This window comes from Desmodus rotundus, chromosome 3 (genome assembly GCF_022682495.2).
Source record: "Desmodus rotundus isolate HL8 chromosome 3, HLdesRot8A.1, whole genome shotgun sequence".
In the NCBI taxonomy this organism is placed as follows: Eukaryota; Metazoa; Chordata; class Mammalia; order Chiroptera; family Phyllostomidae; genus Desmodus; species Desmodus rotundus.
In genome coordinates, this window is record NC_071389.1 from 170,557,360 (window position 1) to 170,584,402 (window position 27,043).

Genomic DNA, 27,043 nt, shown 5'->3' on the forward strand with positions numbered 1-27,043 from the left:
AGTTGTAGATTTGTGAATATCTGTTTGAATTTTAATCAGTTTTTGCTACATATATTTTAAAACTGTCTTGTTAGGTACATAAAGTTTCTTGAGTATTATATTCATTTGATCAATGTAAATTGCTTTTTGTTTTTTATGATTTAAAATGTTCAATTTTCATTTTTAACAAAATAATGTGTACATAGTTTTAAAAATCAAGTAATAATAAACTGGAAAGCAGCAATCCTTTCTCATATTCCCTCAAGTAATGTTTTAAGACTTTCAAATTCTTAGCTGGTTTTTCTCTTGTTACATTATAAAGCATCGTGCCTAATTAAAATTTTTAAATTTTCCATTTATTTACTGATCTATTATGGAAAAATAAAGATTTATTTTTCTTAAAGTGCTCCTCACAGCATTCCTCACCATAGACACTTCCCCTTTTCTGACCTCTCAATCCAGATATATCACAAGCTAAATCAATAGCTAGGACTTACCTTAGTGTCCACATAAGGTACTGTTCACACCTGAGACAAAAGTCTATTACAATCATTTAGTATGCTGTTCAACTTCTAATTTTTCCCCAGAGCAAATAAAGGTTTTCCATACAATACTGGCTGATTCATGTCTAGACTTCATTAGAGCTGCGAATCTTCTTTCATCCCTTCGAACATGTTAGTCTATCAGGGGCACTTTTTTGTTGTTGTTGAGACATCCTTTGAGAAACTATCTTTTTCTCTCTCTGGAATCTGATTGGTGGCTTTCAAGGCCAGCTATGTAGCTGTTTTTCCGGAGCTGTCCTTTATCAGAATCCATCTGTTGTTATACATTTTGATTGCCAACAGCTCTTTCTTATACCTAAATTTTCTTTTTTTTTTTGTAGAGTATCCTACTCTTAGTTCATAGATGCAATAACTATTAGTATTTCCAAATAAACATTATAAATTAAAAAAAAATTTTCTGCCCCTTGAGTAATCTTGTTTTCCTCTGAATTCTTTTGTTCTTTGGTTCTGTTCTCTGACCCTCATATTAGAGACTTTTCAGTGTTTCTGATCTTAGGTAACTTCTTATTTGGCAGCTGGAAGCTCTGTGAAGAGACAACTTCTCGACAGGTACACTTTACCCTCGGTCGAAGGGAAGGTGGTATGGTGGCTTTCTTTTGGGTGACTCCCAATTTCACTATCTACAGGTCTTTCTTTTGGCCTGTCAGAGTCCATATTCTACTTGAGAACTGTGAACCTGGCTTCCAATATTGTATGAGTTGAAAAGCATCCCAGTTTTCCCTGGGCTGTGCTAGCTGTTTTGGTACACAGTTGTTGTTCCTTCCTAGAGCCTGACATAAACAATCCCCTGCCTGCCACACACAGTGGTAATTGACCAAGGCAGGATTGTAGGGTTCAGCCCACCTGGATGACCCTGCTGCCCCATAATCTTAACAACAGCCTTGTTGAAGCTTCCCAAACACCCATCTTCTCCAGTTGCTCCACCTTTTGCATAGGGCACTGCTGCCACTGGGAGCGATGTTCACCAAGGTAGTTATGCTCCGATTTGCTTCAGTGAGCTTTCTGTTTGTCAGAGGTAGCCCAGATTTGGGGCTCCACTGAGGGTATGCCTTCTTTTCTTTTTTCAGGTTGGATGTAGATTTTTAAAAACATCTTTTCACTTATTTCTAGATAGCTGGGAGAGCTGGATCCTTACCTTCCCTGATTCTATTCAGTTTGCACCTTGACTGGCAACTTGATGATGAACATTTTAATGTTTTTACCCATTGCAATTTCTATTAGGTTAATTTTTTGTTTTTGTCCATTTATGTCAATATATCAATAGATTGAGACTATATTGTTTTCAGTATTAACCTTCTATTTGTCTTATTTGCTGAGAATATTTGCAGTCATTTTCTTTATTTTTAGTTATCTTATTTCTCACAGGAATGAACTTTCTCATCTTGATATAATCAATTTTTTCAATATTTTACTTTGTAAAAGATATTTGTAAATGATAAGTTCTTAGTTTTTCTAGTAATGTGAACTTCAAATAATTATCTTACTTATCTTAAAATTATTTTATAATTTTCTTGTCAAGCATGAATCTATTTCCCCTCAAATTTCAAATTGTTAACTAGTTATCTTGGTATTGTTTATTAACTAATTTTTTAAATTTCACCAGTTATGTCTCTAATACCACATATTAAATTTATTTGTAATATGTGCTGCATTTCTGTGCTTTGTACTCTGTTCTATTATATATTTCTCTATTTCTTGCCTATGTTCACTATATTTTTATTTTTAATAATTCATTGGCTGATCTGATTTCACTTGCATGTTTTTCTTTTATTTTCACTTTCTTCTTTTTCAATTATTATTTAATAGTTTTCTATTTATTTGTTGATTAGGTTCCACTTATAGGTGAGATCATATGGTATTTGTCTTTCACCACCTGGCTTATTTCACTTAGCATAATGCTCTCCAGTTCCATCCATGCTGTTTGTCACAAAGGGTAGGAGTTCTTTCTTTCTGTTCCATAGTATTCAATCAACAAAACAAACAAATTGGCAAAATAGAACCAGAGACTTGGAAATAAAGAACAAACTGACAATGGCCAGAGGGGAGTGGGGAGGGGGGTAATGGGGGAAAGATAGGGAAGGGGCAAGCAAAGGAACACGAATAGAGGACTCTTGGGTGCAGACAATGAGGGGATTGACTGTGGGAGTTGGGGCAATGGGTTGGGGTGAGCAATGGGGGAAAAGGTGGGACAACTGTATCTGAACAACAATAAATTTAAAAAAATAGTTTTCTATTCACACAATATATTACTTCCTGAGTTATGTTATAAGGATTAAAACATGAATAAGATATTTCCCTGTCTTCAAGGAGTACACATTCTCAGATGGCATGATCAGTTCATATTGAGGAGCTTAAAGAAGACTCTTGAAAGATGAAGTTGGAAGGAAGGAATAAACTGTTGAAGGAAAAGGTTGAGTTGAGTCTTCCTATATAGGCAGAACTGCAGGAGCACAGTGAATGATGAGCAAAAATGTGGATGAGAAATGTGGAAGAGTGTATGTACAGGGATGGTTGGAGCATAGGGCGAGGGCATGAAGGGTACTTAGAATAACGTGGCTGGAGGGATAAGCTGGAGACCACTCTTTTATAATTCTAATTGAATTTTTTAAAATTTGGTAAAACTCAAAACCATTCTTATGAAACTCTTGATCAGGATAACATTAATTATATTAGTTACACCACAAATAATTATTGAATTGAGTCAAGTAATGCCATTTGTTGAAGAATGGAGTAGATAAAAGTAATATAATATACAGTATGGGTTCTTTTTAACGTTGTCAATAAAATTAAGAGTATAGTAAATCCAAGATGTGTCTTCCTTTTCAAAGCTAAAATTCAAGGAAGGAAGATTACACTGTTCAAGAGTAATCGGTCAGCTTTAAGATGGGGAACACAAAATAAATTTTCCTGGTTTTATTGATGCTGTGTTTAATTCTCATTAGTGTATGGTCCACCTGAAAAATAAGGAGTTTCCATAAGCCAGCAGACCCCGTGGAATAGGAGTCATTCTGCACAGCAGTAGGGAAGGAATTGACTCTGGGAAACAGAAGAGAACAACAGGAGTATACTAACTGCTCTATATGTTGCTGGTGCAATGAGACCTAGAATGTGGCTCTGGGAACAGTGTGGACATCGGAAAATTTTTCTCTTATTAAGTTCTAACAATGTTGAGAAGACAGAAGGGGATAATTCAGTAGAGATGGAGAGGTTGAATGTTTTAAAGAGGGGAAACCCACTTTGAACAAGAGTTTTTTAGAAAATGTGAAATAGCTTGTTCCATGAACAGAGGGGAAGAGGGAGCACTCTTCCTCTTAGAGTGGCAACAAGCATAAAATTAGAAGTTGTAAAGAAAGAGATGTTGAGGAGTAGATGTAGAGAGCTAGAGAGATTGCACTGATGGCTCTGATCTTCTAAGTATGTCCCCTGGACACCTGCATCATGAAATCACTGGAGAGTGCTGGCTGAAAATTCAGGCTTTCTAGCTAGCATTTGGGAACCACTGTTCAAATGAAGTGGGATATTATTATCTGCAGTGTGTGTCCACATTATTGAGAATGAATTACTGTTGGAGGAAGAGAATAGACAATCAGGATGGGCAATTTAAAAAGATGAGAGAATTTAAACTTGTCTAAGAAGAGACTATTTGGAAATTGGAAAGCAGGAATTTCTGTTGGAGCAGCTTGCTCAGCTCCGAAATATGGTTCAATGTGCTTCCATGATGTCTACGGTAAAGTGATTCCATCTAAAAACCCTGTGATCACTTCTCTGTTTGTTAGGGCCCAGTAAAAATTGCTAACACAGGTTGCTAAGTCAAGGACATGAAGGAAATTTGAGAAATTTCCCTTCCTTTGAGCTTGAGAAACACGCCTTTCTTGGCAGACAGAATTAAAAACACTGATTGCTGCATAAAATCATGTGGATTTGTGTATTCAGAATTTTGGTTTCACGTATTTATGATGAGCCCTGCCAAGATGCCAGGCCGAGATGTCTCAGCTAGTTGTGGCTCAGTTCCATTCTTAGATGCTGCTGCAAGGCTCTCATCTATTTCATTGCCTGTTTCCCTTTGTTTTCCTCGAGCTATATCAGCAACCTCTTGACTGGTCTTTAGGCCACTAGCCCCTTTCTTCCCCAGAACACCTTCTAACTGCCAGAGTTACCTTTCTGATATAGACTGACCACTAAATGAATGATGAATCATTTATAATCCAAATAGTCAGTGCAATAAGTACTCACTGCTGTGAAGGTTCCCCATCACTACAGAGCGAATCCAAACAAGACACGCATGTTGTTTTCAACACGTCTCATCTTCAGCCACTGTCCCCATCATGTCCACTTTGCTAGTTACAGGAACACTGAATCCTCATCCTTGTTTTAGTACACTGTATGCCCTTGTCAGTGACCAAAGTGTCCCTTCTAGTTTAGTTGCTGTCCTTCCTGTTGTTTCCCTCAGGAGCTTTGTTTACATGTCATCTCCTCTTTGTAGCTTCCTTGGACTCCACATCCTCTTCCAAGGCAGAATGAATTATTTTTAAATGAATTTCATGGCTTTTTACACATATCAAATGTTGCATTTAGAATATTCTAGTACACCAATTTGTAATTTTGTTTCCACAACTACTAGAATTTTTTGATTCCCCAAATTTGGTAATTAAATTTTTAATTCCCCAATGCCTGACACATAGGGTGTGTACCATCAATTTTAGGGAAATATATTTGAACTTTCACTTCATGTAATGCAAAATGAAAGAACATGGGAAAGAAGTATTCTTTAGTGCAAGCAATATGGGCAACTCTTAGCATCATTTTATAATAACAAGTCTTTTCTTCTATGTTTTAGTCACAATATAGCATTGGTTAATCGGAATACTTGTATTGTAAAATCACAGAATTCCGATGGGAAGAAGTATTTTAGAAGAAGATCCTTTGCTTTGCAGTTGAGGAAACCAGTCCTGTGCTTATGTCAGGCCTCACAAGCAGCTTTTATCAAAATCTTACCCAATAACCAAGAGCTTTTTGCATTCGTGAGCATTAAATCATCTTTACATTCCAAACAAATAAAATGAAGAGAACAAAATGTACAATGTGCTTTAGTTCAGAAGGAATTCCATTAAGGAATCTTAACCTGAGTTTAGGATACAGAGGGGGGAAAGGCAAACTACGCGATGAGAGATAATTGGAAGTTAAGGATGGTATGAGCTATTAAGGCCATCAGAAGAACAGTAGAATGGATGGTGATGAATTTCTTTTCTTCAGGTTAATTGAGCCTCTTTTTCTCTTTACTAGGTTTCAGAACCTGCTGTGGTCTAGAAAGACATTTGTGGACAACATGAAAATTTATAACCACAGTTACATCTACATGCCTGCTTTTTCTATGAAGACAGGAACAGAGCCATCCCTCCGGGTTTATTACACACTGTCCGATGTCGGTGCCAATCAAACAGTGCTCTTTGCTAACCCCAACTTTCTGCGTAGCATTGGGAAGTTCTGGAAAAGTAGGGGAATTCATGCCAAACGCCTGTCCACGGGACTCTTTCTGGTGAGCGCAGCCCTGGGCCTCTGTGAGGAGGTGGCCATCTATGGCTTCTGGCCCTTCTCTGTGAATATGCATGAGCAGCCCATCAGCCACCACTACTATGATAACGTCTTGCCCTTTTCTGGCTTTCACGCCATGCCGGAGGAATTTCTCCAACTCTGGTATCTTCATAAAGTCGGTGCACTGAGAATGCAGCTAGACCCGTGCGAGGACACCTCGCTCCAGCCCACCTCCTAGGGACAGTGGAGAAAGGAAAAACTAAGTCAGGGTATTTTTGTTAGGTTTTCTACATGACTACAAAAGGAAATAGTGAAGTTGTTTCATGGATTTGCATGGGCCACTTGCAAAAAACGACCACCACCCACGGGAAACTCTCCTTTTAACGTTGGCTTGGAGGCCAAATAAGAAGTAAAACGTCCTATGAAATATTTTGTAGCACATTGTGGATTTGCAGCGAGTATCATTCTGACGAAATCATGCTGGTAAAGCACATTTACATGGTTTCAATCGAGAAGGTGCAGTTCACAAATAAGATGGAACTCTAGTTGTTGAAGTTGAGGAGTTACTCACGATTGATAAAGGAAATACCAGGGCAATGTGTTACTGAATATCAATACAGACTGGATTAATTTAAAAAAAAAAACTACATGTGAAAACTGACATTGGAACCATAGGTTTTTAAAAATTATTATTTATTTTTGCTCCATTTAGGGGCAGTGAGTAGGTGATGAGATAGATTTTAAAAAATCTAAGGATATAAAACACTGCAGCTGATTTTGTGATCTGTTGAACCAAGTCTATGTTAGCTATAGTCTCCGTCCATTTAAAAATGTTAAATAAGAGTTGCTTTCCCCCCTTTTGTTAGGTCTATTTACTGTGAAGCATTGTTGAATTTAGACTGTGTTGATTCATAGTCTGGATAACATGAACCATTTCTCCTCCTCCTCAGAATTTAGGGCATAAATTCAATTTTAGGTCTGCATTTTGTAAGCCTGTTTGAGTTATTGTTATTTTAGTGCAAAAAGACTACAAATGTGAGTATACTATTTATTTGCAAACTATTTGCATAATTGTCTTCATAACTTAATGTTCCCAGTGGTGTAAACTTAGTCTTTAGAAGACAGACCGGAAGGTTCCCCCCTTTTCTATCTACCATGATGTACTCACTTTGAGAGAAAGCATATTCACACACACATACAAGCATTCGTATGTTCATGCACACATACACACACACGCTCAATTAAACAAAGCTCATTCCTGTGCAACTATGAAAGCTGAACCCCCATAGCCTGGTATTCAAAAAACCTGTAACCAGTGTTGGAGAGCTGTAAATGTATTACGTACTACCCACTGCACCCCGATGTAAGATAGGCCAGCTTAACTGGTTGCTGCTCATAGTGCTCATACCAGCATGAGAGGCAAGCCTTACTCCCAAATGCTTACCCCAAAGGCACAGAATTGTTTTGCTCATTCTGATTCCCTTGAGTGGACCCTGCATCGAGCATGCTTGTAGAAGGCAGATTCATACAAGCAAAGGGATGTGAGTTAGTAGCTATCTGTTCTCTTAGTAGCAGGTAGGACAACTTAGAAAGCCAAACTCTGACAGACTAGAAGCAGCTAGATGTGTTTACATATCAGAGAAGGGTAAAGGAAGCCTTTCATTGTCATCCTTCTTTGGGATGCCTTAATCTAAAAGGAGACACTGGAAGTCATGATCTTTGTTTTTTTTTTAAGTATCGCCAAAATGTAGGTAAACTGTGCCAAAAAAGTCTCATTTTTTAATGGTAGAAATAGTACACAATATAGATTAAAACAGGTGGTAGTTTTTGGTAAATCACCTTAAAAGCTACCAAGATATCAACACCCTTAGAAAATATCTTTATCATCAGAATAAGAAATTTCTAAATAAGATTGAATTTTGAGGTTATTATAGAAAGCAGCAGTTGAAATATGACTGGTTGACATAACACAGATTATGCTCATGCTTAGAAAGTTAAGAATTTGAGAGTATTCTGTGCAGAACTGATTTGCTATTTTGATCCTATATGGCAGCAAAAATGTAGTGCGAATGTACCATTGAGTGAGCTGTGTCAAATATTCACTATGTGCAATCCTGAATATATTTCCTGTTTTGAGCTATTGTTATTATTAATAATTACCTTAAAAAGGAATACATTTTAACCTATACACGTCATCAGAAATATAAAAGGGCTAATGAAAAACACATACAAATGTTAATAAAATGTCACTCAAATTAGTGCTTTGTTAAAATGTAATTAATGAGCAACATAGAGCCAATGAATCACAGTTCCATTGAAAGCATATCTGGAAATGTTACATCTTGTTGTGACTCCTGCAATAGATTCGTGCAATAGATTTGTACAATGTTTAGTCCATACATCTGTGGCTTCTGAAAGGCAAAACCAAAATATCCTAAACTGATAGTGTTTACTTGGACCGGTGATTCTCAAACGGAGTGATTCTCCTGCATCTGGTGACATTTTTGGTTGTCATGAGTTGGAGGGTGTTACTGACATCTAGTGGGTAGAAGCCAGGGAACCTGCCAAACACTCAAAATGCACAGGTTGGATTCCTCACAAATAAAGAATGGCCCAGTTGAACATGTCAATGGAGCCGAGGATGAGAAACCCTGGATTAGACCAAAATATTTTGATTGTTCTATATTGTCTTCCCTCAAGGATACATACATGTGATTATGTGGTTCAAAGTCTGACTGCAAGTTAATGGGAATATTTTCTTAGGGTAGATTAAAGTTCGGGATGACTTTATAGTGACAATTTCCAGGTATGGCATCATACCTCCTTTCATGTGGTTGGATAGCTGTAACTGAACCTCAGACTGTGAGTGCGTGCTAGTGTGTGTAGAATAAACTTATGAGTCTCTGTCCTCACTAAAAGATATGTAATCCTAAGTAGGGATCTCTCTAGAATTACCTTGCAGAGTGCTCTGGAATACTCTATTAAGAAATGGAGTTCTAAACTCTCATCTTATTTTGTTTTCTTGAAATTGAGGACCTCGGAATTGTGCCTCATACTTTGCCAAATTCAGTCAATTATATTTTTATATTACTGCCTCTTAAGATTCAGCTCAGAAGATATTCAGGTTACGGTAAACACATTCAATAAGAAATATTTCATCACTTTCAATGCCTCTGCCAAGAGAGGACGTCACTCTCAAACATCAGTCTAATTTTTAAAGTTTTTTTAGTGACCAATGTTAGGTTGCTCCATGGAGACCAAAGTGGTGCTGAAAGGTCTGAACATACATTCCCAGTGGGACTTCCCATCAGCTCTGATCGGAAAATTGCATCGATGCTAATAATCATGAATGAAAATGACTTCCGGTTAATTTTGATTACACTTCAGTAGAATTAAGATAGTTGAAGGATTAAGTCATTCCATAAGAAAGAAAAAATAATTTAGTTTTATTTTTTAATTTTTAATTGAATTTATTAGGGTGACATTGGTTAACAAAATTATATAGGTTCCACATGAACAGTCCTATAATACATCATCTGTATATTGTTTTGTGTGTTCATCACCCCAAGTCAAGTCTGCTTCCATCACCATTTATACCCCCCTCCCCCTCTCCTACCTCTCCCCACCCCCTTTCCCTCTGGAAATCACCATGCTGTTTGTTGTCTGTGTCTATGAATTGGGATTAAGCAAAAATAATACTAATTTTATATGAAAGATTTTTATATGGAAGAGGACATTGGGCACATAACCTTTGTATAGAATATTTGACCAGCAGTTCATACAACATTGTGTGTCTAAACTACGATTAACACTAGAAGTTAAACAGTGCTTCCTGGATTTTGTTTCTGTTCAGCTCACTTTTAACTATTGTAAGAAAGGCAAGGGATCCGAAATGATCCAGGTGGTCCCAAATTTCAGGTGTTCAGACAACGCTCTGTGTTTGGCTTTGTGATGTTTCATGCCCTTCTTTTGGCTAAAACCTTTGTTTAGGTTAAACAAATTATACCTGAAAAAATGGACAACATGGCTTTAAAATCTCAAAAAATAGCTGAAGAAATCCTAGAATTCCAAGTTCACCAAAAATGTTTTTAGATTACTCAGAAGCTTTACAGAAGTATTATAAACGATTCTAAATGGGAATGATACCAACGGCAGCAGCGATGGTAGTTGTATATGTTATTGCTCACAAACTCTTACTTCCGTGTGTGGAAAGTCAGTCACGTATGGTTTTAATTTTTATGTTTAAAAATATTGACTTTGTGACATTTTTAACTGACAAATCCTCGTTAGGAGAGGCGTAAGAGAAAGAAGTGTCACAGTCCATGGAAAACTGTACGAAATTCTCATTGTGTTATATAAGAACCAGGGAATGTATCTGTTTTATGTTTGCAGGATTCCCAAGGTCAAAGCTGTAAGGATTTTTGTGGGAACTTGAAAAGTATGTGGAGAAATAAGGACTGAGACCCAAAGTGTGCTTTGTGTTTCTTCATCTTCCTGGTTAGGCAGAGGTCAACTCTCCGATTACATGACTGCTGATGGGTACGCCTCAGGGCTGGAGGTGGGTGGGTGACTCCAGGCACCTTCAACTTAGGCCAGGCCCCTAACCTCATCAACAATAACTATCAATATGACTAGCAGTTTTGACAACTTCAGTCCACTGTGTGCTAGGGAGTGGATGAGGCAAGCGGAAAGGAGGAGACAGCCTTGCTCTCAAGCTCTCAGCAGCAAAGGGTCAGAGAAGTCTCTGCCCTCGACCTTGGCTTTCAAGTACTATCTATTTCTGTCCAATCCCGTGGAAGCTGGCCTCACCCTGGAGTTGAGCTAGTAGCCTTGTGACTGGAGAGCTGGTGTGGAAATTTGCTGAGAAGCTTAAAATTTTATACTGCCTTAGATAGGTTTTTTTTGTTGTTGCTGATTTTTTTTCCTCACACTTGTGCTCTCTAAATCTGGGTGTCTTGTGACAGAATGCTGGTCACCCTGACCTAATTATAGTCCTGCCAGAGATTATTCAAAGTGGAGCTTTTCCCCTCATCCAGATGGATTTTCTGAGTCCTTGAAGGTAGGGAGATAGCAAATATTCCACTAGTTCCTATTTAGCCTTTTTTTAAAGCCCTGGAGATGAACCCAAAGGAATCCTGGAGCACAGCATGTCTGTTTATAAACCAAATACAAGGCCATAATATTTAGGTTAAGCAAGTGGAAGAAGATATATATGAATCTACAATTGCCATAACCTTTTTTCTCCCTAAGAAAATGGATACTATCAGCATTACCCCCAGGCTGGTCTTGTCATTTGAATTTTCTACATACATCTTAGAAGTCAGAGACTGAAGCAAGCGCATGAACGGGAAGCTCATTCAAACACAGCACAATGTGTGCTTGCCATCGCAGTAGGGAAATACATGGTTATGTTTCCTTCTAATTTCCTTCCTTTTGGTGCCAGCATTTCTGATTTTTTGTATCTCTATCAAATAAGGAATAAATGACTTATTATAGATTGGCTTATCATACCTGTGAGCATTTGTGTGATAGCCAAGCCTGTAACTATAACTTTTCTAAAGCACAAAAGATGAAATATATTTTGTTTATGGTTTACCTACCTCCTCTGTGTTCTTATTGATCTATACAGCGTGCTGAAATTCTTTCTGAGTTCATTTTCCTGTTGAAGTTGTGGGATGTAATCAATGTTGCAAAGCTGTCTAGGAGTTTTATAGAACAATACCCAAATTTATTGATCATGTCTCTCTGCTTTTATGTAATTAGATTTTCTCCAGATATTTGTCATTTTAAAACTTATGCTTCACAAGATACCAATGAACATCTGCAAGATGTGATGTTATCCAGGGTAGAGAGAATCAAGAGTCAGATGTGTCTGTTTTTCTCTGTGCAGTAAGAGAATGGAGACTTATAATATTAAAAATGGTTTAACCAAAATGAAAAAAAGCGGAAGATAAAAATCAGGGTTTTAGTTGTGAAGGACCATTCGGAGGGATCTTAGCAGGTGGCTGAGCAGAGAACACAGAGGTTTTTGTCCTTGAGTGCAGTCCCCAAAATAGAGCCTTTTCAGACATTTTAAAGGCAATGTCCTGCCATGCTGCTGGTATGACTAATGGTGGAAGATGCTGGAGGAAGCAGCGCGAGAGCCAGACTGTGAGACACTTCGGGAAGAAACCAGAAGAGGGGGACCTGTTTATCGACTAGGACCCTCACAGTCTAGATGCTTCCCCCCTTCCCACCCCTCTCCAAGTTCTGCTCTCCTTGGTATTTGAGCCTGGATATGAAATACTCCCATTTTCATATTCCTCTTTCATTTCCACTTTGACACTTCCAAAATAAGGTTATTATTTAGATCTCCTGTCATGACGAGGCAGCAGTAGTAGGAAATGTCACCTTGAACCTGATGCTTTGAAACATGGTCATATGCCATAAAAGGCTTCTATATTCATTATTATGTAGGGAGACCTAGATGTGTTTTCTCCTCTATGTTCTTATGCACACACACAGACACACACACTTTACATGACTTACACCCGTTGAAAAGAGAAGGATGGCTATCTGGCCGAGGGTGGCAGAGGGTGCCTTAATGTCTTCTGGCCTTGCTCCAACTTTCTTAGCTGTTTTCTTCATGTACCCTAGTGACTTCAGAGGTATAACCGTGTCTGTTCCAAGTTGTGTCTTTATCATCAGCAAGAAGTCTTATAAACGTATTGAATGTGACTATTTTATATAAATGCACAATAGTGTGTAGGCCTTGGAGATGTCTGATAACAGTATGTAAATATTCTTTGTGAAGCTAGAACCTTCTCACAGGGAGCTCCTTAGGTGACAGCTGCAGGAGGGCGCATAGACGAAGAATGTTTTCTGCAGCAGATCCTGGCATTCGTAGAAGCAAAGAATCTGTTTGCATCTGTTCATAACTACCCATCCCCTGGGCTTTCTTGTTGGTAGATTAGTGTAGACATCCCCTCATGAATTACAGGATTCACGAGCCGGGATGATTGACGGTCACAGGGGCACATCAGAGTCGGGGACACTAGGGGAAGGTAGAGAAAACAGACAAGGCTAGCTCTTGTGCAAAGCTTGCCTAATTTTTAAAAAGTCTGGAATATTACTAGAACTCTAGTTACCACACAGCGTAGTTGGTGAAAAGCTTTGAAAAGGAAGTTTTTCGTTAATCTCTAACTTGATTATTGCACACAACATATTATTCCCCAGGTGTGCAAGCTGTTTTTCAAGAGCAGCTTTGCAGAGACTGGAGGTAAGGGGAAAACGGAAAATTTCAAATCTTCTTTTTCACGTAATATAGTCTACCAGTCCATGAATGCAATAATTATGGAAAAGGTTTTAGCTTAGAATATAAAATGAAATAACCTTTGAAGTGTACATGGAAATACTGCCTCTTAATAAAGCCACATTCTGCTGGCAGGAGGTGTAGGGAAAATCAGTGCTCTTCATTTCTTTTCTTTTTTTTTTCACGTAAAATAGAGTAGGTAAGAAAAAATCCGTAATTGGTACTTTTTATAGTGTGACTGAGAAAAAACTGTACCTATCTCTGTTGGTTCTGCTGAATTGTTTCTTTCCACAGAATCTAAATGCAATGTCATTGGAGGAGGTTTGCTGTAAAAACACGTCTTTTTCTTTGGTGTGTTCATTGTAATTATGGCTGGTAGTGAGAAGGTTCTGTAAGTCTCAATTTCTCTACCTCCCTTACTTGGAGAAAACTTGGAAATGTACCCTGTGAATAAAATGATTTTTTAAAATAGTTTGTGAAGTCTTTTGAGTTCCCAGAAGTGTATGGGTAATCCTATATCCTTTTCTGTTCCTCCTTTATTTTGTATCCATATCAGTAACACTGATTTTTTTTTCTTCTGGATGAAAATTAATGCTGTTTAGTGAGAAAATTACTTTAGAAAGACAGTCTTGTAGACACCATAAACAACATAAGAACACTCTTGGTATATCGTATGTGGGTGAAAGAAACTCTCTATTGGGCAAATTAAAATAGAAAGGAGATTGAACATTTATTTCATATGACATATGTACACAAGCTTACTCTGGATGGCAATAAAACTCCCTTTCTGTAATAAGTCAACACCAGTATATGTGTCCTCGAGACAGTTTAATACATTCCTAATAAGATTCAAAACATTCGGATTCTCCTTTTGCTCACATGGGTGACTTTGACAAGCCCTGTGTGCTTTCTTGTCTGAATTCTTTAGATAATTGCTGCAAACTCCCATTTCCCTTGGGCTTGAGTGGCCCGGGTCTGCCAGATGCTTTCTCAGAGGGAGGGACGTCAGGAAAAGTGAACTTGGTCTGTCCTTGGTCATACATTTCTCCTCAGAAATTGATTAGGGTGTTTTATGCAGATCTTATTAATTCTTTGACTTTATTCTCACATAACAGCCTTTTGGGCTACAGCTATTTTAGGAAAGTACATTCAATTACCTAATGTTAAATTTTCATGATGTTTAGCTAAATCATTTGGGAGGGCAGGCAGAGCTCTAGTATAAATGTGGATACCCTAACCTATTCTCAGACCACATGAGGGAAACAGACTTAACTTGTTTTCAACAACTATCATTACGTAAAAACAAAAATCTAAATATTACGGAGTCCTGCTGCTCTACTTTGTTTCGATTAAAGCATTCAAAAACAGATATTAAGAATCCGAAGGCATTAATTACTCAAGAATTCCGAAACCTAAAATGTGGGTAATTACAAGTCACAGACTATATTTTTACTTGGAAACTTATTATTTTGGATACACACTCAGATTCTTGATGATATGAAAAACTAAAGACTTAGGCTGATTTAGTTGAATCTCACGAAGTTAATTGTGAATGATCAGAACATGGGATGAATAGAGGCTATATCTAATTATACTTAACATTTATAAATCTAAACCATATTATCTTGTTTCTGGGACTTCAGAAATATGGGGGAACAAGCCTTTTGTTATTTCCTCTATATAGAGTGAAAGTTATTTTTTTCCTTCACAAGAGTCATAGTTTCCAGGCATGAATTCAGAAAGTCTCAATATTTGTGAACTTTTTCATGATAAAGCAATCCAAAGTTAGATTACAAAGCAATCAAGAGTTTGTGTTAAAGTAGACTTCAATCAAGAAGATTTCAACCTTTTTCGGGGGGAGGGTGGCAGTAAGAATGGAGTATGAGTATTTATTTGGTGGGTTCACCATAATCAACTTCCCATCCAGCACCTTGAGGACCTCCTGGAAAATGGTTTTCTACTGAGGGTTCAACGTTGGCCTTTGCTATTATTTGTTGGGCACTCAGCAGTGGTGGAAGCCAGATGATTGATTCCATGCCTAACCTCCATACCTGCTACCAAAACCATTTTGTGTGGAAGTCCATTGAGAAAGCAGTGGGATGCGAAAAGAGATTAACTTGTATCCAGTCACCATACCAGATAGAATGGTTACCGTGGAGCACGCAGCAATTTCTTCTCACGGAAATCGGCACTGATCCTGGGTCTGCCTTTCCTGTCCTCAACCCTTCTGCCTGCACCGGGCATCCGTGAACTTGCAGACTGACTTATGTACCATATTGGGATCATATTATAACATGCAACATCCTTTTGGTCAAGGGACACATTTTACAGCAAAAAGAAGTGTAGAAAGGAGCTTATGGAATTAAAAATTACTGTTCTTTACCATATCATGCAGAGCATTCGTTTTCAGTGAAAGTGATATTGCCCCACAAGAAAAAAATGGTTTTAGAAGGTTAAAAAATTTTAAATATTACAATGATTGGGGAAAAACATCTTAAAAGTTTCCTTTAGGGCAAGAGTAAGGGAATAATGAACAAAGAGAAATGGATGAAATTTTTAAAAAATAAATTGAATAACAATTTTTTTAATTCTATAAATTGGTAGTTAGGCTAAGAGGCTTGATCAAATTCGAATTCAAATTTTTGGTCCAGATAACGTCATAGATAGTGTTGCTTTTATTTAACAATCACAAATTAAAAGTTTACAGAGCGAAAGATTACATACAATACAGATTTGGGTTTTTTAAATTTAAATACATTTGAAACTTTTTTTTCACATTTTTTTATTGTTCAAGTACAGTTGTCTCCATTTCCCCCACCATTCACCCCCATCCCAGTCATCCCCACTTCCCACCCTCAATCCTACCCCCTTTGGTTTTGTCCTTGTGTCCTTTCTACACGTTCCTGAAAACCCTCCCCCTTCTCTCCCGCCCCCGCCCAGTATCCCCTTCTACCTTTGGGTTTTTTTAACTTCAGTTTCAAGGAACAAATGTCACCAAAAGGAGCTACACTTGCTGGTTTCTTTACTTCCTGGACATCATTAATTAGTGGAAGCATGAGTCTATCAGAACGGTATTGAACTAGGGTGTAGGGAGCCTGGATTATTGTGCCAGGTTGGCCAGATCTTTTCAAGTCCATCACAGAAAATTCTAATACCGAGGTTACTCCTTCATCCATGTTTTCATTCACTCAGTTATTTACTTCATTGAACAAGCAGTCTGAAGCTTCTAAGCCCCTTGTTTGAATAGCACTTTTAAAGTCCAGGAACATAGTCATTCAGATGGTCACATGATTTTTTGGTAAACTTGACACAAGACATTTCAACCACATCTGGATAATGGTTGTGTCTTTTTCATTCCACCTGCCCGTCTGTCACCCTTTTATTGTGCTCAGTAGTGATGGAGTGGTCACAGGCACTTTTAGAATCTGGCTAAGGGGAAGTTGAGCTGGAAGAGCTATTTAGTGAGGGCTTTCTGGGAGAAAACAAAGATTAGAGAAATGCCGATCTAGAAGCAGCTGCCTTACAGAACGCTGTCAGGGCCTAATAGAGACTCACTTTAAGGACCATGTGAGAGAGAACGTCTTAGGAGGCTGTGGTATGATCCTACAAAAGTGTGGTGCGTGTTTCAGTGACTAATTTCTCCTGTATTTGGAGAAACATGGGGTAGAAGTAGAAGTGACTTCCACAAAATATATGTTGTGCTTTTATTATTATTCAAAATGCTTTTGAATTACCTTGTGATGTTTTTGACCCAGGTGTTTTTAGAAGTTTATATTTTAATTTCCAAATATATAGAGATATATTGGCACCTTTTTAATCTTTTCATCTCTTTCTAATTTAATTTTGTCGTGATCAGAACATATACTATGATTTAAATTTTTTGAAATTTATTGAAACTAGTTTTCTGGCCCAGTTTCGATGAGTACTTGAAAAGGATGTACACTCTACAGTTGTCAGCCGCAGTGTACTCAACCTGTTCATAGGCCAAGTGTATCCTCACCGACAGTGTTAAAGTCTCCTAGCATGATATGCCCATTTCTCCTTTATTCTATGACTTTTGGGATTTACATACTTTGCAATTCTGTTATAAACATATACACTGAGGAGTCTGATTTTATGCCAAACAACTAGTTGTGACTCTTCATGCCTGGCCAGGCCTCATGTGGGGAGCTGTCCTGCCCACAAAAGATCCGTACACAGCCAGCATGTTGGTTTTCTGGGGTGAACCAAGGTCAAGAACTTCGGACCACCCGGGACAGCCATGCTCACGTGTGTGTCTGCATGCCTCGCCCAACATCTTCATTGGAAGGCCGCTTTATCAGGGGTTTCAGCTGAGGCACTGTTCTCCACTTTGACGCAGAACCTTTTCACTCCCAGCCTTTCCCTCTCTCCTTCCTCGTGAGCCCCGTGTCCATGAAGATGCAGGAGCCTTTTGTTTAGGGCTCCTCCACAGTAAGGCAATCCTCCCATCTACGCAGCATCTACCAGTGCCATTCCACGGGGACACATAAAGCCCTGTTTTTTAAAAATTGTACTTTTCAGTTACAGTTGACATTCAATATTATTCTTGATCAGTTTTAGGGGTACAGCATAGTGGTCAGACAGTCAGAAACTTCACAGAGTGTTTTCCCCAATATTTCCCGTACCCGTACACGGTACTGTATGGGTACGGGAATCTCTATGTGTGGGGCCAGACTGGCCTCTACATAGTTGTTAGGATATTATTGACTGTATTTCCTATGCTGTACTTTATATCCGCGTGACTGTTTTGTAACTACCAATTTGTACTTTGTAATCTATTCACCTTTTTCACCCAATCACCCAACCCCTCTCCTCCCTGGCATCCATTAGTCTGTTCTCTGTGTCTAGGAGTCTATTTCAATTTTGTTTGTTTGTTTATTTTGTTCTTTAGTGGTGCCTGTTTTTGCCTTTTGCTTGCAACACCACAGTAAGTGAATGAGCCATAATTTTCACCTTCAGTTTGGCTCATTGTCCTAATTGACCACCTCAACACCAATTGCTTCGAATACACATCAAGACGTATTTTCTTCATGAATTGACCATTTTATTATTAACATGAGAATATAAAATTATAAATAAATATTAAAACAAATATATAAAATCCCCTTCTTTACTCTGACAATGCTCCTTTTGAAATGTTCTTCGTGTGACATTAATAAAGACGTATGAGATTTCTTAGGATTAATATGTTCATGGTATATCTTTTTTCATCTTTTTACTTTCACCCTATCTTTGTATTTATTTATTTACTTATTATACTTTTTCCCTTTTTATTACTGGTTAACAAAATTATACAGGTTTTAGGTGCACAGTTCCACAAGACATCATCTGTCCACCATACTGCGTTTTTACCGTCACAGGTCAAGTCTCTTCCCACCACCATTTAGCCCCTGAACCTCCTCCACCTTGTTCCACCTGTGCCGATTTTTCAACTGCATCTCTTGTACATGACATATAGTTGCACCGTGGCTACTTTATATCTGCTCTGACAATGTCTACCCTTAATCAGAATATTTAGCTCCTTTATATACAATACAGTCGTTTATATGGCTAGGTTTAAATCCACCATCTTGCTGTTTGTTTTCTGGTTTACTCTGTTTCTTTTTCCTTAAATGACACTTTCTTGCTTTCTTTTAGATTAATCATGCATTTTCTTAGTATCTTATTTTATCTCTTCTATTGGCTTTTAATTTATAAGTTTATTTTAGTTGTTGCTGTAGGTATTATAACATTCATCTCTAATCACAATATAACTAGATGTAGTTAAAGAAGGTTACAAATGGATATACCACTTTACTCTGTCCTTCCTGTCCTTTTCTCCTATTGCCACATGTTATGAACTAAATGTTTTTGTCCCCCGCAAATTCATACATCGCAACCCTATTCCCCAGTGCGATAGTATTAAGATGTAGAGCATTTGATAGGTAATTACAATCAGGTGGTGCCATGATGGGGGAGCTCCCATGAATGGGGTCAGTGCCTTTATAAGAGTCACTGGAGAACTTGCTTCCTCTCTCTGCTCTCCACCATGTGAGGATGCAAGAAGTCAGAACTCTACTCCCACTCAAGACGGAATCCTAGGCAGACGTGGCTGGCCTCTTCACACAGCCACATCAAAATTATAACTGAAATGTGGAACAACCATCACTCAGAACCGTCAGTAATCAAGTTGAATGGAAGTCTGACAACTACAGAATTAAAGAAACCACATCCATCTGGACTGGTAGTAGGGGCACAGACGAAGAACGGGCAGATCCCTCACCCACATGTGGTGGATAAAAATTTAGGAGGGATATCTTGGGAACAATGAGTCCCAGTCCCATACCACCCCCACACCAGGCCCCCCATCCCAGGAACATAAGTGCCAGGAACATAAGTCCCCACAACTTTTAGCTGCCAAAGCCAGTGGGGACTGAGTTGGTGGAAGAAACTTCTGAACCCCTAAGCAGTTCCTCCTAGAGGACCCACACACAGACTCACCTATTCAGACTCACTCCCTTTGAGCTCCAGCACCAGCGTGGCAGCTTGAAAGGCACCAGTGGCCTAGAGAGAAGAAATGAAGTGCCTGGCACCAAGGCAAGCAGAGGCCATTGTCCCTTTTCTAAACCCTCCCCCAGCAGAGTCAGCAAGCTGGTGCCATACATGAGACCCCATCAACCTGGCTAACTGTTTGATCTACTTTAGAGATCCCCAGAGGCTCCACCCCACCCAACTTATGGGCCCCCCCAAGCTGCTTTTCCATATGAATGGCTGGGCTTAGTTCATGTTTCACAACATCCTAAATCATCTCAAACAAGCAACAGCTGGCCTCAATGAGCCCTAGGCTGGGCAGTAGCAGCAGCCAGCCTAGATTCGCAGCTTGGCTTTGCCTGGGAATCTCCAAGCCTAGCACAAGTAGCAGCCATCTCTAATTGATTTATAGCTCAGGCAGGGTGGCCCTGGGAAAAACACTGGTAGGGGCTGACCTTGGCCTACACTACCCGGGAAACCCCAGGGCCAGCCACCAGTGGACAGTTACAGACCATGACAGAGCACCACCACTCTGCCCCTGCACAGCTGATCCTCCACTGAGGGTGGAGGTTGTTGGTGGGTGGTCACAGCCAGTGCTTGCAGCTGACTGGCCTGGGTAAACCCCTCCCATTGATCTGCCAAAAGCTACCAAAGGTCAGCTACAAAAGGAGGGTGTTCTCAGCCCACACTAATGGTGCACCTCAAACACCCAGATTGGGTGATAAGGGAGGCTGTGCCACTGGACCCCACAGGACACCTACTACATTAGGTGGATGCAAAGAGGCCCACTCCAAGACACATCAATTAAAATGCCAAAGGTTAAAGATAAAGAGATAACCTTAAAAGCAGCAAGAGAAAAGCAGTTTCCTACAAGGGAGTTCCCATAAGACCGTCAGCTGATTTCTCAAAAGAAACTTTGCATTCTGGAAGGAACTGGCAAGAAATATTCAAAGTCATGAAAAGCAGGGACCCACAGCCAAGATTGCTCTACCCAGCAAAGCTATCATTCAGAATGCAAGGGCAGATAAAGAACTTCCCAGACAAGAAAATCTAAAGGTGTTCATTATCACCAAACCAGTATTTTATGAAATATTAAAGGGGTTTATTTAAGAAAAAGATAAAAACTATGAACAATAAAATGGTAAAAATATACAAATCTATCAACATTTGAATCTAAAAAGCAAACGCAGCAAATGAGCAGCACAGAGACAGAATCATGGATACAGAGAGCATTTAAATGGTTCCCAGTGGGGAGGGGATGTGGGGCAATGGGTGAAGAGGTGAGGGGATTAAGAAGTACAAATAGGTAGTTACGGAATAGCCATGGGGATGTACAGTACAACATAGGAAATGGAGTAGCCAAAGAACTTACAAGCATGACCCATGGACATGAACAATAGTGGGGATTGCCTGAGGGAGTTGGGGGTGCTGGTTGGAGGGGATCAAAGGGGAAAATTCAGGACAACTGTAATAGCATAATCAATAAAATATAATTTTTTTAAAAGTCTGAAATCTGAAACCTGGAAAACAGTCCTCATGAAAATTCAACCATGCCAGCACCCTGGTCGCAGACTTCCAGCCTACAGAACTGTGAGGAATACATTTCTATTGTTTATAAGCCACCTGCCTGTGGTACCTTATTATAGCTACCAAAACTGACATGAGAACATCATATATATTACTGCCACACATTTTATAAACCTTGCAATACAATAGTGTTGGTTTTGCTTTAAATAAGCAAGTATCTTTTAAAGAAATTAGGATATTAAAATGTACTTCTGCATCTTTATTCCATATGTACTAATTTCATGCTTTATAATCCTTCCTTTGGAACTGGTATCATTTCTCAACAGCCTGATGAAATTCCATTAGCTTTTCTTGTGTGCCGGCAGTAAATTCTCTCAGGTTTTGTTTATCTGAACATGCCTGGAGTTTACCTTCATTTTTGAAGTATATTACTGGATGCAGAATTCTAGTTAGACCGTTTTTACTTTCAGCATTTTAAATATGTCATTCCATTGTCTTCTGGTTTGCCTTGTGTTTGATGAGAGTTTTTCTAAACTCATTAACACTGCATTTTATGTGATATTTGCTTTTTTTCTTGCCCTCTAATATTTTTTGGGATTTTTTCTTTACCTTTGGGTTTCAGCACTTTGATGGAGGTTTCCCCTTTGAATTCAGCAGTAGCAGAGTGCCCAGTTCCAGGAACCACCAGAATATGCAAAAATATGTGAGTTCTTGTGGTTTGGAGGTCAAGCTTAACTAACCTTTCTACTTCAGAATGGTTGTCGGTGGTGGTTTAGCTGGAAGAAAGATGTCAGGCCAAGTAAATTGTTGTTGCCTCTGAGGATTTTTCCAGTCCTTCCTATTCCGATTGCCAGTAGTTTCTCTGGAAGCAGCCTCTTCTTCTCCTTCTCTTTCTATTATTGTTTATTATTGTTGTTGTTATTGTTGTTGTTATTATTATTATTATTATATACACAAGCTACTCAAGATCTGTGTGGGAGATGAACATTACGCTTTAGAATTGTGTTGCTAATACACTTTTAACAATGTTGTTTAGGGATCATAAATGTACAGTTTGATGATTTTAGTAAAATTTATAGTTGTGAGACTTACCAGAGTCCAGTTTTTGAAGGCTCCTCATCCCCCAAAGTCTCCTAGTTTCAGTTTATATTCAACCCCCGCTCTTAGTACTAACCACAGACAAGCACGGATCTGCTTTCAGTCTCTACCGTTTTTGCCTCTTCCGGAAATTTCATACAGATGGAATAATACAATGTGCAGTCATCTGTGTCTGTCTTGTTTCACGTATAATGTTTTCAAAGTTCATCTGTGTCGTTGCATGTATTAGTATTTTGCTGCCTTTAATTGCCAAATAGTACTCCACCGTGTGCCTTTACCACATTATGTGTGTGAATTCAACGGTTGAGGTACATTTGTATTGATTTCAGTGTTTGGCTATTTTGAATAATGCTGCTATAAATATTTGTGTGCAGATAGCTGGTTCATATGCTGAGATCTCCCTTTTAAAAAACTACTAAACTGTTTTTACAAAGTAACTACTTCATCTTGCACCACCCAACATAAATGTGTGACTGTTTGTTTCCTCATATTCTCAGCAACACTTGGTGGTGTTTGTCTTTTTAAAAATACCCATCTTAGAGAGTATGTAGTAATACCTTTTTGAAGTTTTAATTTTCTGTTCCCTAATTACTAATGATTTCAATATATTTTTGGTGTTTATTAGCCATTTATATATCTCCTTTGGTGAAATATCTGTTAAAATTTTTACATTGCACATTTGTGGGGCTTTCTCTTATTACTGAGTCCTTTGATATTAAAATATATATTTTGTATACATGTCCTTTTTCAGATATAGTATTTGCAAATAATTTTTTCTTTATCAAGAGTTATTTCTTCATTTTCTTATTGTTCTTCTTGCTATGCCAATCTATTAAACCCTCAAAAATGGCAGAATTGTAGTATCTATAAGAATCTCATTTTTATGAGTTTTAACTTTACTATCAAATGACTTTTCATAAACCTAATGTCATAAGGATTCTGCATCTCCCTAAGAATTTACTCTCCACTTCAGCAAAAACTTCCCATAGCTTCTTCACATTTTCTTCGGGCGTAGATGTCTCTTCCCAGGCTCAGGAGAAAACAATGGAACTTTGCACCGTTGCTACTTCATTTAGCACTGACCTCACTTGGTGGCAACGCTGCTTTTCCGAGTTCGTGTTTGTGAGCGTGGCGTCCCAACCGAGTGCTGCAATAAAGCAAGATCTGCTTAATCGAGACATCTAATACCCTTTCCCAAATCAGTCCCGACCATACTTCCCATTCAGAGCTAAGCTTCTTGGTAGCTATGAATCAATACATGTGTGAGATTCAAAAGAACAGCAATTAATCTTTGGTACCAAAGGGTGACACATACAGTCCAGGTATGAAATAGCTTCCAAGACTGAGTCTCATTTGCATAAAGTCTATCTGAATCAACAGCTAAATGAGGAAATGAAGCCCTGGTACTTAAAGTCAGTAATGCTTTGCTTCAGTTGGCCTTTTGATAGGGCACATTTCTGGTTGGTAGGAAAGGCCACACGGGAAGGTTGAGAGGCAGAAGGGGAGGCGGCAGGCGAAGCGGCCAGAGAACACAAGCGCATGCTTAGCCACCAAGAGAACAAACAAAAATAAATAACTGGTGCAAGAAAGACTCCAGAGTAGTTACATGATGTTTCCAATAGGTTTTTATTATTAAGACTACTCATCAAATTTCTAACTAAAAAGACTTCTAACAATTTATAAAGGTAGGTAATTCGCTAGATAATTTCAGTAACAATGTTCCAGACCCATCTTAGATTGAACACACACATGTTACACAGCAGGATGTTGCACGAATCTCTACTTGTCGGGTTCCGGATGTTGAAATATTTTCCTCAATAATTTTCACAGCTTCATTGAGGTGTGATTGGAATACAGAAACAGTTGGATGCAGGTAAAGTCAGCGTATGCAGTCATCATACCGCACACCTGTGACGTCACCACCACAGCCCCAGTGCGCATTTCAGCCACACCCAAAGGTGCTGCATGTTACCCACGATTCCTTTTCTGGCTTTTTTATCCAGCTAAACTATTTCGAGATTCATCCATGTAGTTGCATGTATCAATTGTTCGTTCCTTTTTCTGGTGAATACTGTTTCACTGTTCCATCATGTGGATATGACATAAATTGTTTGTCCATTCACCTGGTGATGGACCTTTCTCTTTTTTAGGTTCTTCTATTACAGATCAAACTACTGTGAGCTTTCATGTACAAGTCTGTGTGTGAATGCTTGTTTTCATTTCTCACACCGAAGAGTGGGCATGCTGGATCCTGTAGCGGGGATACATTTAACATTTAAGAAACCACCAACTGTTTGACAAAGCGGTGCCGCTATTTTATATTCCCTTTTGTGGTTATGAGAGTGCTAATCCCTCCACGTTTCACCATAACCGGGTATAGTCAGTTTTTTTTAATTTTAGCCAATTAAATTTACTCATTTAATAGGAAATGAGTGACAGTATTATTGAGTGCACTATCACTGCCCAATGTCTGAGGTCTTGAATTCTGTTACTCCTAATATCATCATATACCTTGTCTGTTTGTTTGGTTTTTGAGTTGTTTCAACTTGGAAAGTAAGCCAGCTCCCTGTTACTCCGTCTTTGCCAGAAACCCCCCTCAATTTATAGCAAAGGCAAGAACACACTACATGAGAGAAAATAAAACAATGAAGTAAACGAATCTAAATCAAATCTTCACTCACCAACATTGCATTTTAATCATCACCATTATGTTCAGCTGAGAATTTGCTGTCCTGGTGAGGACAATTTAACAGTATCAGAGCTCTCTGCAAATTCTGCAATCGCTGGACTTTTTGACCCGAGGCAATACTCTTTTCACTTACTTCTACAATAGTGCCTGCTTAGACCTTCGATGAGGACTGCCTCGCGTGTATAGTAAACGAAGGCCAGCCGCTCATCAATAAGCCTTCCCTGATCATTCAAATACAAGTGGCCTCCTGGTTATTCTATTTTGTATCACCATGGTTTCATTTTTGGCATTTCACTTATTGTTACTAGATATTTTTGTGTTGATCTTTTTTTTTAATTATCTGTCTCCCTGAACTAGAATTCTCTCCATGAAATCATGTCCCTTTCTGTCTTATGAAGAATAATGTTTGACCCATTGTAAGTGCTCAATAAAATATGTTAAAAGAGTGTTTTCTGGCTCTGGCCTTGGAGCAACGGTTGCTTCAAAAGAAAGTGTTCTAAGAGAAAAATAAACTTATAAAATATTAGTATCACAACACAGCCATATGTTCACTTACATCTCCTGTGGACAAAATGGAAGTTCTACTGAAAGGAACTCCAGAAGGTAATGTGGTTATGAATCTCTAACTGAGCAGGTCACGGTGAGTAGCCACGCTCCAGGCATATGACATTTTAGTGAAGAGTTGTACACAAGCCCTGCCCGTTGTGCTGGTGCAGCTGGGTTAACACACCTTTAAAATGCCCGGAGTAACACCCCTCAAAGGCATAACCACCCTCAAGAGAGCGCATCATGGTGTTCACTATCCTGTAATCCCATCCCTGCCTTGATCTCCTCCACTTTCCTGTCATCTTCCCTGACTTCCCTCCTAATTCCAAGGACATTTAAAAAATAACTTGCAAATTGTAATGTTGGCAACTTTTGAAATCTTGCTTCCCAGCAACTGACCCAAATAAAAATTCTCAGCTGGCCCGGACACTTCTTACGTGTACATTGCATTCTTTATGACTTTATTGCTTGTGTTACCTATGAAGCTTTCCTGATATTGCCTTGTTATCTGATTGCTTTCTGCCAGCTACTATTCTTATTTTCTCACATGTCCTGTTGTGGAATCTGTTCTGTCCTGGCACTTAAAGTAACCATCACAAAACTATGAGGAAAGAAAAATAACTTCATTCTGAGTTTATTATTTCTATAAACAATAACTGCATTTCATGTTGGACACCAGATGAGAATTTCCCAGCTGAGCCCAGTAATGTTAAAATGATAAGAGATATATTACATTATTGTCTTATGACACTATTTTGGGGGAGTGGTTTGTTGTTCAGCAAATAGATTATAAAACAGAAATTGATACCTGTATGTGAGGGTTTTCTGTAACACCACCAGCCCCTGAGTGAGTATAGAAAATAGAGTAGTTAACAAACATGTGGCTTTGCTAGGGAGATTTCAAGGCAGAATGTTGAAAATGATAACTGACTTCTTCTAGTGACTATAATAAAAAATAGAGGAACAAGGAGTTGGACCAAAGAAAGAACTGTTGAATTTTTTATTAGAATTCAGTGGAAATAGGGTCCATGACATTCTTTCCAGCTGGCAAAAAGTCCTCAAAGTAAGACATGGCCTCAGGACAAAGATCACATCCAGGGCACTACCAGCAAAACACGGTGTCAGGGTAAAGATGGAGTTGAGAATACGACCGTAAGATCCTTGTTGACACCTCAGAAAGATTAAAATGTGTACCTGTCTCATAGACCCATAGGTAGACAAAAGCCTTTTGAGTATATTAACGGTGTGTCTCTCAGACCTTACCTGCTGGGCAAAAAGCCTCTAAAA

The 27,043-nt window shown here is 38.7% G+C and overlaps 1 protein-coding gene across 1 annotated transcript in view; it reads left to right on the forward strand.

The window, feature by feature from the left end:
• ST8SIA1 (ST8 alpha-N-acetyl-neuraminide alpha-2,8-sialyltransferase 1) overlaps positions 1-9,704 on the forward strand; it is a 122,620-nt gene extending 112,916 nt beyond the window's left edge. The window contains exon 5 of the mRNA XM_024575697.4: positions 5,826-9,704. Within this exon, the coding sequence (XP_024431465.1) occupies positions 5,826-6,312 (487 nt within the window). The 3' untranslated portion in view covers positions 6,313-9,704. The remainder of the gene's footprint in view (positions 1-5,825) is intronic.
• Positions 9,705-27,043: the final 17,339 nt, after the last annotated feature.